Here is a 20,074-nt window from a genome sequence, read left to right on the forward strand (position 1 = left end):
TGGGAGAGCAACCTTTTGCAGCTTTTAATTTCCCTCTGTTACTGGATTTCTCCACTACAAGTGGTTTGCAAAGAACCAACACCGAACCTGCTGGTGTGATAACGAGACATTATGGCATGCTGACACACAAGAGGCTCTGCAGTTTCACAACAGCAGAGCCCCAACCTGAAGTAGATGAAGATCTAGTAAACAGACTAGAGTTGGACCAAGGGTTGGACTCGATGATCTCTGCGGTCTTTTCCAACCCAGTCGATTCTGTGTGTGTGAAGCTACCCACAGCTTCGCCTTCCCGGAGGGACTCGGGTCGCAGCTCAGCAGCCCCACATCCTCCTGAGGACCATGAAACCGACCCCCCCTTGCCCTCTGCCAGACCTCAGCTAGCAGAGAGTGGCAGCGCCAGGGAACCAAGCGGGGCGCAGAACAAACCGAAGCACCACCCGCGGCACGGCGCGACACGCGGTGCTCAGCACCACCCCCCCAGCACCAGGGACGAGACGGGGGCCGTGCGCGCGGCCGCGCGGCTGAACGAGAGGGCGGCACCGCCCCCGCTCCCCTGCTCCCGTTCGCCAGGCGCGCCCCCGTGCCCAGCGCGCAGCCGCACTGCTTCAAAACGGTTTGTTGCGCACGTCGGAGAATCCGCTTCCGTTTCCAACGCCGCGTTCTGGCCACACCTGCCTGTGCCGGAGTCCCGGCTCGCTCCGCCGCCCTGCCCGCTCGAGGAAGGACTCGCGCTCCGCCGCCTCAGCAAGCCATGGCCGCCGAGGGTAAGCTTCCCGGCCGCCTCCGCCCCGCCGCTCCCCCGGGGGAGGGCAGACGGAACGGGTAGGGCCGCCAGACCGCTGGGAACGCTCCCTCATCGTTCGCAACGGCCACAACGCTCTCCGCCGAGCCGGCCAAGCTACGCCACGCCCACCACGCCCGCCGAGCGGCCGCCATTGGCCTGCGCTGCCGCCTGTCACCGTGACGTCAGTGGCGGGGGTGGGGGGGGACGAGGCAACGAGAGCGCGCGGTTGGAGCTGCCGCGCGGGGTGAGGGCGGCGGCGCGGCCGGCAGCTGTAGCGGTTTCCGCGCGGAGTCGAGCGCGTGGGGGTGCGCGGGGCGGGAGGGGGGTGCTGCGCGCTGTGCTCCCCCGCAGCGCTCGCGGCTGGGCACCAGCGGGTTCCCGCGCTTTCCCCGGAGGCGCGTACTCCCCAGGCGCCGCTGCAGCGTCACTCTGCCACAGCTGCACCAAGGGCAGAGGGGCGGCCGTGCGTGGCTGTGACGCGGTTGAGCTGGAAGCAGGACTTTCCCAGTGACGTTACGTCTCAGAAGAAGTAATGTGGCCGTGCCACAGCTTGGTTGCCTCATGGCGTAGGGCCAGAAGGTGACAGTGGCAGTTGCGTGGTGTGTGGTGGGGAAAGCCTTTGTTTTTCCTGGTGTTCAAGTGGTGGGTGAGCGTAACAGGAAAATGTTGGGAAATTGGCTGTGGAGCAGTGGTGTCTCAGCCTTGGCGGGTGTTTGAGTGCTGCAGTTACATGGAAACAGAACCTCAGTAGCAACAGAGAAGAGTAGTGCTCCTGAAGTGAGATGCCTGAACCTTTTCCTTCCAAAGACATAATGCAACTTCTGTATCTTAGAGGTACCTGGGCTTCATTTACATGGTATCAAAACAGTTATATTTCTGTCAGTTACATACTAAGAATCGCAATATGTCCTGAGTTGCAAAGGACCCACGAGGATCGTCGAGTCCAACTCCTGTCCCTGCATAGGATAACCCCACAGTTCACACCGTGTGTCTGAGGGCGTTGTCCAGTCTCTCCTTGAACACTGCCAGGCTTGGGGCCGTGACACCTCCCTGGGGAGCCTGTTCCAGTGCTCCACCACCCTCTGGGGGAAGAACTTTTTCCTCATGTCCAACCTAAACCTCCCCTGGCACATCTTCCTGACATTCCCTTGAGTTCTGTCATTGGTCACCAGAGAGAAGAGATCAGCACCTGCCCCCCCTCCTCCCCTTGTGAGGAAGATGTAGCCACCATGAGGTCTCCCCTCAAGTCTCCTCCAGACTGAACAAACCAAGTGACTTTAGCCTCTCCTCATGCAGCTTCCCCTTCAAACTCTTCACCAATTCAGTAGCCCTCTTATGGATACTCTCTAGTAGCTTAATATCTTTTTTTATCCTGTGTTGCCCAGAACTGCACAGGGTGCTCCAGGTGAGGCCGCACCAGTGCAGAGCATGGCGAGACAAATCACCTCCCTCGCCCGACTGGCAATGCTGTGCTGGATGCACCCAGGACACGGGTGGCCCTCTTGGCTGCCAGGGCACAACTGTTGGCTCATTCAGCTTGCTGTCAACCAAAACCCCAGATCCCTCTCTACAGAGTTGCTTTCCAGCGTCTCATCCCCCAATCTGTATGTACAGGGTTACTATGTCCCAGGGTCAGAACCTGGCACTTGCTCTTGTTGAACTTCCTGTGGTTGGTAATTGCCCAGTTCTCCAATTTGTCCAGATCCCTCTGCAGGTCCTCTCTGCCCTCGTGAGCGTTGACAGCTCCTCCCAGTTTTGTGTCATCAGCAAACTTACTAAGTAATCCCTCAAGTCCTGAGTCTAAGTCATTTATGAAGACATTGGAGAGTGCTGGCCCTAAAATGGATCCCTATGGAACCCTGCTAGTGACTAAAAGCTAGTGCTTCACCTTGTCTTTCCAAGGAATAATATTTATACAGTCTCATATCAGTTAAAACCCATTTAACTTGTCATTGCTGTCACAGAAGAGGTGTCATTGCCCACTGAAGAGGTTCCAGTGGTCTCTTGCTCAGATGCCAAATTTCCTTCTGTGACTTCATGGTTCGGGGGGATTTTCTGGCTAAAAAATAATTTCGTTTTTGAAGTGGTTAGGCTTTGGCCAGTTCACTGTGCAACTATACAAGTGTCAGCGTGAAGTAAAGGACTAGGACTGAGGTGTAGGAGGGTGAGAGCTTAGCAGCCCTGATAAACCCCCAATTAAGCAAATGTACGGATTAATGCCTTGGGTGTCTGTTACTTTTCCTTTGTCCTCATTTTTTTTGTCTCCCGATTTGCGTTGTTGATAACTTGGTAATCTTAACCAATATTAAGACTGTTATTCCTCAGCAATACAAAAGAGGTGCCATTAATAATATTCCTCAGTCAAAAGGTGCAGTATGAGCTCAAATCTTATTAAACATCAGAGGCCTCTTTGTGAAGCTTGTTTTACTTGGAATTTTGATCTTACTAGCATCTTGCTAATCCAAATATGAGACCTAAAGCCACAGGAAATCTTTTTTCATTATTCTGCTTCTCACCATAGTATTTGGTTTGCATTTGCTCAATTTATGAACGTATTGTCTTAATCTGTTGCAAATTTCAGTCATGCAGAATCTGACTACAGCATTCTAAATTAGCTATTGTTTTAATGTTCAGAGACATTTGATAAGCATTTTATCTCTCATAGAGTATTCTGATGTCTCTGATCTATGATAGCTTATTTAGATTAAGGACAAAATTATAAGTAGTATGCTAAATTCAAGGGTGCAACTTGAGGTGAGTAATACTTAATTTTTCTGAGTGTAGTATTTAAACATCTTTATAACATCTAGTTTGTCTTACACATAGCTTCCATGGCTGTCTGTTGCACCTAGGAGTATTGAGATCCTGTTTGCACAGATACAGAGATGTGTCTAGCTGAATTCTTAGCAAATGAAGAAAGAACACTGGATTTCTGGGAAAAGTTTGATTTAATTTTAGTGATTTGGTAGGAGCCCCCAGGAACTCTGTAGTAGAGGTTGGGATAGGATTTGGTACTACTCAGTGCTTTCAGCTCTTTCCTCCACCTCCCTTTACCATTCCATACCTCCGTGGTTACCTACATTTCAGTTTCTCCACTAAGTGAGAGCATTCATCAGGTAATGTCGACTCAGTACAAGCCCTTCCTTATCCCACTGGCTTATGTGGTGTATTGAATTAGTAATGTACTTGGAGCAAGAAAAGTAGTCTGTCAGCTTGTCTTCAGACTTCAGCCAGATGCAGTTGTATTTCTGTGCTTGTAGCTTTGATTATCATAGTATGCACAGGTGTGGTTAAAACTCATTTTTGTCTGCAATGAGCTAGAGTTAATATGCAAATAATTACTCGAAGTCGTGATGAGATGATGCTGTCCCTGAAAGGCACTTGTGTCACTGCACTTTCCTTTGTGTTAGTTCCTTTTTGTGTGTGTGTGTATGTTAGCATAAGTGTCAGACCATAAATTGAGCAGGATCTAGTTGTGGCTGGAGTTAATGCTAGCTGGCTCTGCTTTTGTGATATAGTTTAAGCTCAGGTGAGTTCCTTGATATATCCTTTATTTGTTTGGACTGGGTTACTTTGCTTCATTTGCTTTGGTATGTAATTCATAGTTGCTACAGAGTTTTTTGAGCTTTTATGTTTGTTGTTTCTTTTGAACTCTGGCTTTGAAAGAGTTCGTGTGTGGGGTTTTGTGGGGTTTGTTTGTTAGTTCGCTTGATCTTTATTATCAACATGTTTCCATCATTAAATTATTTTAATGTTAGCTCCTCACTCCCTCTGAGTTGTCTTTATCTTGCAATTTGGTTTTATTTGTTTATCATTCTTATTTTCACATTTTTCTTCTGTTCTCAGCTATTTCCACCAAAGGCTATGCTACTATACTACTTGTGGATAGGTGACTGAGCACTAGTAAAAGATAAGCAGTCATTTGGTTTCTGGAGTACGTTGATCAAATGACAAGAGTTTCCAAAGAACAGAGAAAATGTTCAAGTCATAGTAGCTTTAAATTATTTTTCTCTGTTTGTTATTGGAAATAAATTCTTTATGATGCTTGGTTTTACTTTTCTGCATAACAAGCTGTAACTTGATATAGTAACGTAACTTCTGATGCAGGGTTAGGCAAGCGTTACATTTCGCATGTAAATCATTGTGAAAGCTCGGCTCAAATTTAAGTGCCTTTAACTTTATACAAAGTCGTACTTCCTGATGATTTTGTGCAGAAGCAAAGAAGAGCTCCTGGGGAAAGAATTCTAAACAGTGAACATAAACAGCTTTTAAGTTAGTAAGAGCACCACCAGTCTTGGTGTTCTAATTTGGTCATTTCATAGCACTGCTTTGTCTATAACTATGCTTCTGTACAATGCATCTGCTATGAACATCTACCTTATTATAGCATATCCTGCTGCCTTACTGAAAATAGTAAGTCATAGTCTATACCGTATAAACCAGAGCATGCATTAAGTCTGAGAAGGAAATTAGTTGGGTGACATTTTCTAATTTTAGATGGTTGTCAGTTCAGTTTTCAAGCAGAACTTCAGAGTTTTCTTAAACCGATAACTTATGATTGGATAAACCAGCCTATTTAGTGAGTCTTACTGTAATACAGAATTCACTTCACAGTAAAAGTATTTTTTGAAATATCTGAATGTAAAATATTTACCTAATCACACTTTTTAAATTTATAATTTCTTTCAAGACTTACTGGAAACATCTGAATATCTATGTCATGATATTTTATGTCGGTGGATTTAATTAATGCAATGAAATTATTAAATTGGCACAAGAAATGCTGTTGCATCTTCATTCAAGTCACAAATAAAAAAATCTTGATGGCTTCATTTTTATTGTTTTCAGGAACACAAATTAATCACAGTTTGTGGTTTCTACTTGAGAAAGACAGATATGTATTTCATATTGTTTGGTGCTATATGTATGGCATTACATATCCCAGCTCATGTCCGCTCCACCAAACTCATTTTTGCTGGGCAGCTGTGCCCGAGCTAGCTTTTTGGCCTCATTCACTAGTATAGACAAAGCTATTGAGTGCATGGGAATTGGTGGGTGTTTCCGAACAGACCCTCAATTTGGTGAAATAGTCTTTCCAGATCTGATGACAGCCAAATCCAAACCCTGCTGTATTATTTCTTCCGGATGAGATGGGAGTATTACCCAGAGGGAGAATTTTATGATCTGTGTAATTCAGCTTCTGTCCCACCTTTTGGTCTCTTAAGAAACTGGAACAAGAGGGAAGAGAGCAGGATTTGGAGTGAATTGTGTGTAAGAGTGAAGAACCAAACCACTGTTCCGTTCATACAGGCCTGATTCATCCCTGGAGCTCAGTCTATCCTGTGCACTGAACAGCATAGAGATCCTGTGGAAAATACGGCATGTGTTCATATAGTGTGTCATTATGCATGTGTTCTGGCTGAATTTATTTCCTAACCTTAGTGGTTCACAGTGTGGTTCCTTCCATTAATTTGTTTCATCAAGAATAAATTCCACTCCCTCCTCTACCCTCTCCAAAACACCAGATATAGCTGTAATAGCTATAATACAGTTACTCTGAAACTAGGCCATTTTTTTGTGATGTAGTATGTTTAATTGGAAAAAATTTGGTACTGGAGATTTGCCATTCAGTGCACAGTATGTCATTGGGAGCCAGTGTTTGGTTTGATCTGAATACTAAATATGCAGTTAGCATTTATATGCTGATTTGTTTCAAGTGTAAATGTCTAAGCATTTCTTATTCGTGAAAGTAAAATTTCGAAACCAGATTAATATGTCTTGCCCTATTGGATGCTTGAAGGTAAATAGTGGAGTTCTCAGAAGTGCGTGTTACTGACTTATAACTGTTCCTGTTGAAGCTGGACACTGTAGGAAGACAGGGTACTGAGCAGTTTCAGGAATCCTGCCAACTAAGCAATAGTAAGCTGTTTCCCTTCTAGTGCATGTTCAAACCTCAATGGCTGTGCTTAAAAGTGACTTCACACTTAAATGCTAAAGTGAAACTTGTTTTAAATTAGCCTATGATACAATTCAGATAATGCTAGATGTGATACAAGCACTACAGTTTTCATCTGATATGCAGAACGGTGTCCTGATTCTCTTTCTGTATATGCTAATAGATTATGTGTCTGTGAATGTTGAGGATGATGTTGAAGCCGTTATTATGGACCATGGAGAAAATGGACTGTCCCCAGAAAGCTGCATGTCAATGGGACAAAACTCTGAAGTAAACAGTGGTGTTCACCGTGTGGCTCAAGTTGTTTATGGTAATTACCATTCATTTTTGTTGTGATCTAATAGTTAATGGCTAGTTCTAATGCTGTATGTTCAGTGCTGCTGTCATTAATGCTTTCTGTCTCACCCATATCTTTAAAACATATTTTATTAGAAAGCTACTTTATAGAAAGTGCTTGGCAATGCATTTAAAAAGACGGATCTATTTAGTTATTACTAACCTGCTCAAATACTATGTTTTAAAAAGACAGTTTTTTACTTACTTATAAAGTAAGTATACCTAGGAACAAGTTAGCAGGCAATTTGGAAAATAAATGTCATGAAAGAGCCTAACACAAAAGATGAGGTTTTTTTAGATAAGCTGTCCAGTGTAATTTAGTGGAGCACCAGGAATTGTGATGTGTAATGATAGTAAGATGGTTGTTTAAGGTGGTAAATTATTAGCTGTAAGTAGCCTTTGGTGATTGTCTGTAATACATTGTATTTGTTGTAGCATGCAAGATCAAAGTCTCTCAGAAACCTTACCCAATTCTCCATTGGCCCAGAAAAAAAATTAGTCATAGCTGTTATGAGCATTTAGGAAGTCCAGTAGCAGTATTACCAAGTTAGCAAGGAAAATGAGTGTAATTAAATTATGGTACTGTCACAGAGGCACCCCAGACATCAATTTAGACGGATGATAAACTGCAAGCCTCAAAACAGATCTGGGAAAGGAATCATAGAATCATTTGGGTTAGAAGAGACCTTAATAATCACCTAAAGCCAAGCCCCCTGCCGTGGGTACACCTTCCATTAGACTAGCTTGCTCAAAGCCCCATCCAAGCTGGCTTTGAACACTTCCAGGGATGGGGCATCTGCAAGGTTACCTGAGCAACTTGTTCCAGTGCCTTATGACCCTCATGGTGAAGAATTCTTTATATCTCATCTTAATCTACCCTCTTTCAGTTTAAAGCCACTAGCCCTTGTCCTATCACCACATGCCCTTGTAAAAAACATCTCTCCAGCTTTCTTGTAGGCCCCTTTCAGATACTGGAAGGCTGCTGTAAGGTCTCCATGGAGCCTTCTCGTCTCCAGGCTGAACAACCCCAACTCTCTCAGCCTGTCTTCATAGCAGAGGTGTTTCAGCCCTGTGATCATCTTCATGGCCCTCCTCTGGCCTCACTCAAACAGTCCCACGTCCTTCTTATGTTGCTGGCCCCAGAGCTGAATGCAAGAAAGGAAATTCTGGAGCTGAGTGGGAGGGTAGGTAGGTTTTAATCTTCCACTAAGAGAACAAATACTAAGCAATGACATATGTATTTTTATTATTCAGTTATGCTGAAGAATGCTGAATCAGTGTCTTGAGTCGTTGGTGCAAAAAGTGCAAAGTGCAGTGGTAATAAATTCTGAAAAAGCTGGACCAGATCCTTCACCAATTGATGATGGGCAGCTGGATATATCTAGACCCTTTGGACCGCAACCTTGGCACAGCTGTCACAAACTTATTTATGTCAGACCAAACCCTAAAACTGGGGTTCCTACAGGTCATTGGCCTGTTCCTGAATCCTTTTGTCCAGATCAAAATTCTCCAACACTGCCACCTCACACATCTCATCCTGTGGTGAAATTCTCCTGCACTGACTGTGCACCGATGGTCATTGACAAACTGCCTTTTGATAAATACGAGTTAGAACCTTCACCACTGACCCAGTTTATCCTGGAAAGATACCACAGATCTTGCATATGTAGCATCTGTCAACTCTCCTACATTTGTCTGGGCTTTTAATGCAAAGAACATTTTCTTTCTTTCTAGGTTATGGTACTGAATGTATTATTACTTTTCTGTCCTGCCTCTGGCCCTTCCTCTTCAAGTGCATAAAACAAAAGTGGTTGTCTTTGCTTTTCAGTATTTCTCTTAGCTTGTCCCTGTCCTGTTGGATTTGTTTTCTCTTCCTTCACTTCGGAGATATTGGTTCTTCCTTCTAGCTAGGCCACGAAATTAGTTCCATTATTTTGCAAAAGTACTAAGAGGTACCCTGGTAACTTTTCTCATGTGACCACTTTTACTTGGGAGGAACTTACTGTAGATATCCACAAAACTTTCCCACCACACCTTTTCAGCCTGACCTAAGCTCTGAAAAGCTCTTTCACAGCAGATAGTATGGTGGAGACTTGGTCTTGCCTTTTTATGCTAGCTAAGTTTTTCTCCTCATTTCTTGGAAGCTGTTCAAGGTCTTGTTTAGCTTCTTAAGCTTTACTTGTCTTTTAAGTCTTCTCTTATCTGTATCTTGTTATCTGTATATTGCTTGGCCTGTCTATAGGTAAAATATACAGACCTCAAGAGGAAAGAGTTAGTTTTTTGTTTCTTCCCCTCTTAAGAGTGTTTTTGTTTCCTTTTAAAGAAACTGAGGACAGTGTGAGGTAGAAACCTGTAAATGATGGACAGGCAGATTTGGCAGTAGAGTTATGCTTTTTCTCTTCACTGTGAAAACTCTTTAACATTCTTCAAAAGGTACGCTTGGCACTGGTGTGGTCTTCAAAAGAATTGGGATGGAGGAGTGATCAACTGTAGTAATGGCTTTTTAACTGTGTGCCAGACCTGCAGGTGAAGATGTGGAGACATTTTCTGTTTCACTTGTGGATAGCTGGTGTTTGGTAGCTCCTCACCTACACTGGCTCAATGGAGGAGATAACTGGAGCAGATCTGTTTTATTGCACTGTGCTTCAGTGACAAAATAGGAGGGGATGCCGTAACTGTAGGGAAGGGACAGCTGAAGACTAAACAAATGGGAACTGTGTTTTACATCGTGGGTGTGTTGCCTGAATTTCAGTTAATTGGTTTTGTTAAGGTTTGGAATTCTGTGTCTTTGTACAACTGGAACTGGAAATGAGAACAGAGAATCAACAGTGAAAAGCAAAACAAATGGAGCCTGGTGAGGGTTAAGAATAAAGAATATTAAATTTAATTTACCAATTTCATATCTAAATAAATTGGATTTATAAGTGTTTAGTAATATGCTAGTAAAGAAATTTCAGATAACCAAGGAGTTTTAAAGTTTAAAAAAAGTGACTGTGCATGTTTTTTGTAGTGAAATGTTTAATTCAATAGGAAACCTGCTGATATGCTTTGATTTCTCTCCACTTTTCCAGGAAGTGAAGGCTTATCAGTGCTATCTGAGCGAGTGGCATCACAAATGAGCCATTCTGCAAATATGCAGAGAGGAAATGGTCACAGCCCTGAAAAAATGGATTTTGTGTTTTCACATAATAAAAGAAAACGACTTGCCCCTTCTGTAGTGGGAAGAAATGTGGTATGTTTCACCAAACAGTAGCCCTTTGTTCTGAAGCCAATTTCAGTCTTATTCAGAATGTCATTTTTCTTTCACTTTTGTGTGCTTGTTTGATGACATCCCAGTGCAGAAGTGTGGGTAGGATATCCATGTAGTGCATGGAAGCTTCTAGCAAGCATAAAACCTTGTTGTGCTGGATACTGTATGTGCGTATAACAACAACTAGTGTACGACAGAGAGCAATTTATACTAATTTCCCATGCAGATGCTATTATTTTGTTCAGTAAAAATCTCTTTGTGCGATTTAGGATAGTAAGAGTTGGAACTTAATGTTGAGTAATGATTTGCCTCCATGAACAATTAGCTCCAAAGACAGATTGCATATGATTTTTACTTGAGGCAGTCACAAGCTTAGTTCATGTCAGCATGCAGAGGTTAATTCTTACATTCCAACAGTCAGGATGTCTTTGATGCTATAAAAGCAGCTTTACCCTGTTTAATTCTGCTTGTTGTAAAACAAACAAAACCAACACCCACCCACCCACCCACACACCCCCAACCTTCCTTTTTTTTTAAAAATGAGACTTGATTAGATATTATTTACTTTAAACAAAAAAGTACCACCAACAAACCACCACTAACAAAAGACTTATGAAGTCTGTGAGGTGTGGTGAACAGGAACTGCTCCTCCAGTAAAAGAAAAATGTCACCATTGTCCAGGTGGTGGCACTGTTGATTCCTGTCTAAAACCAGTTTTCAAGCTGTAAGAAAAATACATCTCTTAGCTTGTAAATAGACATTTTTACAGCTTCTCTGTGCACACTTATACCCATTGAAATAAATACACATTTTTTTTAATTGATTTATTTAAACTACTGTAAAATCTACATGTAGTCTCATAATTACATAAGCTTGGTTATATAGTACATAATATAGTTAGATGGGAAAGTTCTGGCCTTAGAATAACCCCATAAAAATACATATTACTATATAAATTTGTATGAAGTTCATATTAATTGAGAATAAGATACTCTGAAACCAAAAGGGAGGTGATTATTCATATGACCTAACCACAGGCACATAAATGAGATTACTTTGTTAAGTTTTGTAGCCAGGGGAGGGAGTATAGCTGTAACTGAAAGTGTTGAAGTTGGATTCCTAACAGTTTCTCTCTGTAGTTTATATTTTGAATTATTTCATTATTCAAAGCATTAAAAGTTCTTTGTTATTTCCCAGATGAGAACCAGGGAAGGAGAATATGAAGATAGTGACAGTATCATTTATGAGTATGAACCAGACTATGAATGTGTAAGTTAATTTTCTTTTGTTTGGTTGACTTTGAAAATCTGCTTTGGGGATGCATTATTTGGGGTAGACTAAAATAACACTGAGGTTTGAAGTTGGGATTTCTAGGTTTAACATGTTATCCTAAGACACTGTATATATTACTAGCTTACACTTTTTTCTTTTTTTTTTTTTTTATAAATTACTGTTTTAATGAAAAAGAGGAGTACTGTATCTGAAGCTTCCTACACTGGAGATCAGCAGAAAACTCTTACGGAGGTCCTCAGTTATTGCCAGGTATTTTTTTTCCTTTGTTTCAAGAAATGGCATTTAAACAATTTTAGTTAAATTTTGGGAAGATTTGCAATCTGTATTTTATAATCTGTGACTTCAGCCTTTCTGGTTATTTACTTGTTAGTTGCCTGCTTAACTTCAATATTTTTAATGAAAAAAACAGTCTACTTATTCTCTTGAGTTTTTCACACCATAGCTGGCAAGACTACTTTTCAAATATTAAGCTTTAGTGCAAAATGTAATGTCTAGAGATTTATTGGGAGGTGCTTCGTAGTAATGGGAAAGATCTGACTGTCATACACACAGCTTATGAAGGTACATGAGGCTTGCCAAAATCCTGGTAGTATTATTTTGTTGGGTTCTTTGCTTTTGACTTTTGAAGCGGTGGCTGGCAAGATTGAAAATCATTGCACTGAAAATTAAAAGCATCTCCTATTTATTCAGGTGAACATTTATGTGACTCTGGAGTCACAGTACTTTATATAGAGTGAGAGAGATTCAGGCTATGCTTTAGGGAGGACAATTTGTGAGTGGCTTGTAGCCAAGTATTAATGTCTTGGAAGTCTCTTTAAGCATATACTCCCCAATGCTGTGGAAGAAAATTGACTAAGATTGTGTGACTAACATTCTTGTCGCTAGTCAGGGAATCTGAGCTGTAGCAAGTGGCAGTGATGAGAAGCTATAGCCTCTTTTGCTGCCTACTAGCCCCTTTCTGTCTCCTTCTCCCCACTGTCACCCCCTCCCGGAGGAAATCTGCCCTAGGGCTACATGAAGCCTTTTAAAAATGCCTGTACTGTCCACAATGATTTAATGTCTTCTAGTGCTTCCTCAAGATATTTCTGAATTTTGGGAATATTTATAGATTCTTTTGTCCAAGGATTTTTATTTTTTTTTTTAAAGATAGCTATCTTACTGAAACCTAACTGTTGGTTTTGATGAAATTGAAATGAATTTGAAATTCTGTCTACTACAAATCCATCTAGTGACTTTTTTTCATAGCTGTATGTATTCTTAAACATTTTCTCTGTCTAGTTATGCTATAGGCTAACAAAACGCACATTTCCTCTTTGTAATTCATATAGCTATAATATCCTTGTGCGTCTTTTGCAGTAATAACTGATGACAAATGCCTCAGATGTGTTTTCAAGTTGGCAGCGTCCTTTCAATACTACATTAATATTCTGTTATCTAATTCCTTTATACCATTATGGCATAAAGTGTATGTCTAAATTGCTGTGTAAGCATCATGTTTGAGTTGCTAAATCCTGGAAACACAGAAGAAGGCATTTTTTGTTTCACATAGTAACATATATTAATAACTGATGGACTTTGAATGCTTTATTTTTTTTTTTTTTTGTCTGAAAGTTTTGGTCTTTACAGCAGTACTTTTAAAAAGTTCATTCCTGATTGCTTTAGTTAGGCAAAACAAATTTTTAACATCTGAAAGAAAATTTAACCTTGGGGATTGACTGGGGATCAGAAACTTATAATAAAACAAGTAGTTTTTTCAAATTCTTCATCTTTCATCCTCTAATTAAAAATATGGGTGCAGTTGATTTCAGTGCCATGTTTTTTATGAAAAACACAGCTGTGTTTATTTCTCCATACATCATTTACCCTTTCCTCATTTTCACAGAATCACAGGTTGGTTGAGGTTGGAAGGTACCTCTGGAAGTCATTTTGTCCAACCTCCATACTTATGCAGAGCTACCTAGAGTGAATTGCTAAGGACCGTGTTCTGATGGCTTTTGAGTATCTCCAAGAAGGAAAACTGCACAACCTCCCTGGGCAACCTGTGCCAGGGCTTGGTCACCCTCCCAGTGAAAAGGTGTTTCCTGATTTTCAGAGGGGACCTCCTGCTTTTCCGTTATTGCCCCTTGCCTCTGATCCTGTTGCTGTGCACCACTGGAAAGAGCAAGGCTCTGTCCTCTTTGCACTCTCCCTTCAGGTATTTGTATCCATTGAAGAGATCTAGCCCTGAGCTTTCTATTGTGTAGGCTGAACAGTCCCAGCTCTCTCAGCCTTTCCTTGTAGGAGAGAAGCTCCTGTCCCTTAGTCATCTTCATGGCCCTTTGCTGGACTCTCTAGTATATCCATGTCTTTACTAAACTGGGGAGCCCAGAGCTGGATCCAGCACTCCAGATGTAGCCTCACCAGTGCTGAGAAGAGGGGAACCATCACCTCCCTAGGCCTGCTGGCAATCATTTGTCTAACAGCCCGGGGTACCATTAGCCACCTTTGTGGCAAGCGCACATTGCTGGCTCACATTCAGCTTAGTGATCACCAGGACACCCAGCTTCTTTTCTGCCAAGCTGCTTTCTAGCTGGGTGGTCCCAGCCTGTACTGGTGCCTGGGGTTGTTCCTCCTCAGGAGCAGGACTTTATGCTTCCCCTTTCTGTACTTCATGAGGTTCCTGTCAGCCTGTTTCTCATGCCTGTTGAGATCTCTCTGGATGGAGCATGACCCTCTAGTTTATCAGCCACTCCTGCCAGCCTTTTGTCATCTGAAAACTTGCTGAAGGTATGTTCTGCCATCATACAGATCGTTAATGAATATATTAAATAGGATGAGACCCAGTGTTGACCCCTGAAGTACTCCACTAGTGTCTTCCTCTAGACTTTGTGCTGTTAATCACCACTCCCTGGGCCCAGCCATTTGTCCAGTTTCCAGTCCACTTCACTGTCTGCTCATCCAACCTGTACATCAGCAGCTTCTCTGTAAGGATCTTATGGAAGACAGTGTTGAAGGCCTTCCTCAAATCCAGCTAGACAATATCCACTGCTCTCCTTTCATCTATCAGGCCAGTCATTTTATCATAGAAGTTTATCAAGTTGGTCAAACGTGACTTCCCCTTAGTGAAGCATGCTGTGACTACTCCTAGTGATTTTTTTTTTTTTTTTTTTTCCTTTCATCTGCCTGGAAATGATTTCCAGGATTAGCTGCTCTATCACCTTCCCAGGACTAGAATTCAGGCTGCCTGGCCTGTAGTTTTCTGGGTCTTCCTCCTTGCTCTTCTTCAGCATAGGAATGATATCTGCTTGTGTGTAGTCTTCGGGCACTTCTCCCATTCACCGTGTTTGATCAAACGTTATCAAGAGTGGCCTCGCAATGACATCAGCCAGCAACCTCAGCACCTGTGGGTGCATCCCATCAGGCCCCTTAGACTTAATCTGTGTCTGGTTTGCTGGATTCCCTGACCAGATTTTTCTTCCATCCAGTGTCTGTCTTCCTTGTTCCAGCGTTTCCCTTTGGTCTCTGGAAGCACAGAATCACAGAATGTTAGGGATTGGAAGGGACCTCGAAGATCATCTAGTCCAATCCCCCTGCTGGAGCAGGAACACCTAGATGAGGTTACACAGGAATGTGTCCAGGCGGGTTTTGAATGTCTCGACAGAAGACTACACAACCCTCCTGGGCAGGCTGTTCCAGTGTTCTGTTACCCTTACTGAGAAGTTTCTTTTCAAATTTAAGTGGAACCTCTTGTGTTCCAGTTTGAACCCATTACCCCTTGTCCTATCATTGGCTGTCACCGAGAAGAGCCTGGCTCCATCCTCTTGATGGCCGTTCATGCTAGTAATGGGTGAGGAAAAGGTGGTATTGATTGCCTCAGCCATTACTATGTTCTGTGTCACCAGGTCCCCCATCTCATTCAGCAATGGGCTTATATTTTCCCTAACCTTCCTTTTGTCACTTGTGTACTTACAGAAGCCCTTCTTGTTGTCTTTGGTATCCCTGGCCACATTCAATTCCAGTTGTGACTTTTTCTTTACAGAGTATTTTTTCTAAATATATTTGCCATTGGTGCTATAGAAATCAGTATTTCAGTGGTTACTTATAAGCCTTTTACCTGTGTACTTGGAAACTTGAAAACCATGACTTAAAATAGCATATCATAATACCTAACTTACTTTAGAGCTTGTTGGTAGCTTTTTAATGTAAAAGAAAACATACCAAATAAGTAAAAATAAAACATCTGCTGGAAGCAGGTAGAACAGCCTTTAAGTGCCAGCCACATTAAAGTCACATTAGTAAGCTTCTCTGAGAAGTCTTTGTACTTGTGATATTTACCATTGTTATATGCATTTTCTATCTAAGTTGGTCTTTAATATGTTTATGGAATTTATATATTATGTACAGATCTTAGTTGGTTTTAGGGAGGGAAATTTGCCCTTTATTTTAGTTTTTATGATTCCTTCAGATTTAAATTGGGATTTTGTGAAGCAATACTGTTTTCATCTTTGCTTTTGTCATCAGGCCATGTATGATGCCATTCAGAAACTGGATAAAAAATTTGACTTGCTTCATTGGAAGGTCTCAGAAATGCAGCATACTCGTGTAAAGCCACTGTTGCTCAAACCTGTGAGTAGTAAAGGCCTATGACATTTTTCCTTTAATTCTTTCACTTCCTCTGATGTTTATTTTTTAAAAAATCCTTTTCTTTCACTAACATTAAAATTAGTGTTCCATATTTCTTACTATATACCAGTGTCAGTCTCCTATGTTGTTATTAACCAGTTGTCACAGATTGGCCAGTGGCCCCCGTCAAATTTGGGATGCTGTGATAGATGCTGTAAAAATCTGTATCAGCAAGAACAGAAATGAATTGTGTAGGTTAAGTTTTAAACTTGGGTATGTTGGTGTTGCTGCTTTGAGATGTGTACTGTCCATGGGTTTCTACGGTTAGAAGAGAGTTTATGCATCACTCACACAGGCTGGTTTGATTGATGAACTGATTCTTAGAACTCAACAGTGTGTTGTCATATCCATTGTGGTATAGAATTTTGTTTACCCAATAAAATATTTTTTTCAAAATTCTTAAGAAGGTTTGATATTGAGTACACACTGTCTATTTTTGTTCCTGTAGTCAATCCACTGTTAACTAAGGAGGCAGAATGTTAGTACGTGTGACTCTGCTCTTTAAAAGAAAAACATAACATATGATTTTTGGAGAAGGTTGTAAAATCCATGATGACCTTTCTTTGTCAGCAATACTGCAAAGCTTTTAATGTGGCAGAGGTGATCCTACTGTCAGGGGAAGTCAAGACATCAGCAAGGCTATTTGCTTTAAGAGTGAGTAAGAATGATGACATTCTCATGCATGTCAGTTATCGATAGGATACTAGGTTTTATTTGGGAATGCCCTTTTGTTGACGACTCCAAGTTTGTACTGTCAGCACATCTAAAAATATGAAATTCAGAGAACAGACTGGTCTACTGGTCTTATCAGCTACACTTGGACCCTGTGGCCTCTGCGCTCTTACCCTCCCCTCTGATCATGTGGGATGGCAGCTGCTGTAATGTTCAGATTAAAAGTGACCTGCAGTGCTTTTTTGGAAGAAGGCTTTTATCACTATAAGGTGTAGAGGGAAAGCCAGCAAATGCAACCTGCTGACCATTTTCTTAAGTTCTGCTAGCACTTCATCTCTAAAATAATCAGGAATACTCTAGATTTTTTTTTTTTTGTTTATAGCTGTACCATTGTTGAATCTGTAGTGAGATAAGGATATGAATAAGGCAAAGTTTGTGGTAAAGGTGCTATTTTTTATTATATAACTCAAATAGCTGGAGAAATGGACCAACTTTAAGGCATGTAAGCTTTTTTCAGGTCACAGATTTTTTAAGAGTTATAAAGGTGGAATATAATCAGATATCTATAAGAAAAAAAAAAAAGAACCAAACAAAAACAAAACAAAAAAACCCAACCAAACAAACCCCACCACAACACGAAAACACCCATGTGTCAGCTACATTTGATAGCTCCTCCTCAGTGACTTGTATTTTGAACTAGAACACATGCTTGAGGGTGCCTCTGTTTCTTAATAAAAGTACTGGAAGTGGTGGAAAGCATAGCCTGTCTCTCAGTTTGTCTGTCTTGTTCTCTTTGGAATCTTCCACTGTAGATGAAATCTGAATGTTTAATGTTTTCAGCTAGCAAGTAAGGAGTGAAGAGGCAGCCAAGAGAGAAAGTCACTTGCTTTTTCTTGTTTAAAAGGAAGCTAGCATGGCAGTGGAGACAGCTGTTGAAAATTCAGCAGACTGGCTCAATGGCTGACAAATTTTAAATTATATTTTGACCCTTCTTTTTTTTTATAGAGCTTTTTAAAGAGCTTTTACAAAGCTGCCTTTCTCATCATGTATTTCTCTGACTTTTTAAAAAGCAATTGTGCCAGTATCCCAGGTGGAAACTTGAGAAACTTTGAAGTTGACAAGTGTTGGAACTACAAGTGAGAATAAAAGAAAGTAGAGGGAAGGCTAAAAAGTAATAGCATGGGCTTCATGACAATGGTTACTTCAATGAAGAGTCTGTTGCCATTAGCATCATTACTAAAATCTAGTCTTCCTTGTTTGCAAAATAAAAAAATGACCAGATATGTCTAATTTAACGTTCTATTTGTTTTCTGAATCACATTTGCAGAAACCAGGTGGATTTACATACAGAAGTTCCAGTCATTTGCCTCAAGGAAAAATAAGAGTACAAAAATCTATGGAGAGGGAATCAAGTCTTCATGTCTCTTCACCAGGCCAGGGAAGGCATAGTCCAGTCATAAGGGTTGCTTTACAAAATGGCCATGTTCAGGTCAATTCCACCACGAAACATGCTCAACAGAGTCTTGAGCTTGAATTGCAGCACCCTGTTCGTAGGCAGAGCCCACCGCTCCCCACTATAGTTTCTACGCATTCATTACATTCATCATACACAGCATCTAACAGGATGCCCGACCTTTCTCCACAATCAAATTTTGTAGGCGGAGTTGTGGAAAATACTGTCAACATTATATCATCACCACTGGCATCAGCATCTGTGCCAGCACCCTCTGAGGCCAGTCTGGGAAATAATGCTGTGGTGATGAACTACAGAAATGAATCTGGGAGTGTGAACATCAGTAAAGAGCTGCCATCTTCTCCAATATCCATCAATCCCAGCTTTGGTGAGTTCCTTTGTAATAAATACTCAGAAAAAGGAAAAAACAAAACCTCCGGCTAGTGTAAAAAAATAAATGCCTAAAGAAATCTTTATTTAGCAAAAGTGAAAGGAGCAGAATTGGCTGCCTTACAAGCATTTCTAGGACAGAATACTGTTTAAAACTCTTAAACAAAGGTCATAGGAATATTTAATATGCCAAGGATCACTTAAAAACCTCTGCAGTGTATATACGGTTGTGTAGACTGCTACAAGTTCTTGATTTACGGTACATGCTTTGAATTCTTTTAAGACTGGGCCCTCTTTTTCTTTCTTGGAACTCTTGGTGTCAACTATTTTTAACCTGTGTATATGTCATAGATAATGAATGCGTGCTATGCATATATTTAAAAAGACAAAAGAGATTGGCAGTAAAGTGAAGTGAGGCATATGCTTACCTGATTCGTGTGCAGGTAATACCTGTTTTCTTCTTATGGAGGATTTTATCAGTGAAGAAACCTTTTTATCATCAGCTCCTCCAGTGTTTGGTTTCTTTCAAAATACTTAATTCCACAGAAAATGAAGAATTCCGTAGATCATTGTGTTTATGATAAGCAAGCACATATAAAGTAGCACCATGTTTTAATAACGGATGCCTTTATTTCTGAAGTATAAATCCCTTGAGTCACGTGGAAGGCTGGGCTATGAGTTTTTGGTTGCTTTTGGTCTAAAAAATAAGTTCATACAGCTTGAGCTGCACAAATAGTAGGTCAAATATTTTGATACCTATCTGCAAATTTGTAAACAGTGTATAATTTATCAGTACTATGTATGGATATGCCATTCTTCATGGGTCATTGTCTTGAAACCACACCTAGTATCTGCATGTGTGCAAAACAGGCCAGTCTGAACATTTTGGACTCCTTAGTGTTTAATATATTTTCTTATGTGTTATTATTTCAGTTAGTTATGTTGGTGAGTAACATGAATTAGAAAGATACTTCTGTTATTGCAATTTAAAGTTGCTTTTATAAGAGCAAAGATGGCTAATACGTAGTAAAATTAGCTGTAGTAGAAAACATAACCAGAGAGTACCATAGAAGAGGTCAAGAGAAAGTTTGAAAAAGTGTTCCTTTTTTTAACAACTTGCTTGGGTTTTTAAATTTTTTTTCTTCAAATGTTTTTGTTTTACAAAAGAGTTCGTTGGTGACCCAGTGAGAAATGTAAAAGTTCTTGGAAACTATTTGATGAAAGCTCGGCAAAAGACTAAACCAAAGTATGCAGCGCGCTACTTAGTTCGTGTCTTGT

General features: G+C 41.0%; 1 protein-coding gene across 1 annotated transcript; it reads left to right on the plus strand.

Moving 5' to 3' along the window:
* Window positions 1–635: 635 nt before the first annotated feature.
* SCML1 (Scm polycomb group protein like 1) lies at window positions 636–18,684 on the plus strand (the record flags this gene model as incomplete). Its single annotated transcript, XM_080353019.1, has 8 exons — window positions 636–764; window positions 6,904–7,050; window positions 10,148–10,308; window positions 11,524–11,595; window positions 11,794–11,868; window positions 16,120–16,224; window positions 18,281–18,507; window positions 18,612–18,684. The coding sequence occupies exons 1-8, from the start codon at window positions 752–754 to the stop codon at window positions 18,682–18,684; spliced, it is 873 nt and encodes a 290-aa protein (XP_080209145.1). The 5' UTR covers window positions 636–751.
* Between the last annotated feature and the right edge of the window lie 1,390 nt (window positions 18,685–20,074).

Source organism: Nesoenas mayeri (assembly GCF_963082525.1).
Source record: "Nesoenas mayeri genome assembly, chromosome: 1".
Lineage (NCBI taxonomy): Eukaryota > Metazoa > Chordata > Aves > Columbiformes > Columbidae > Nesoenas > Nesoenas mayeri.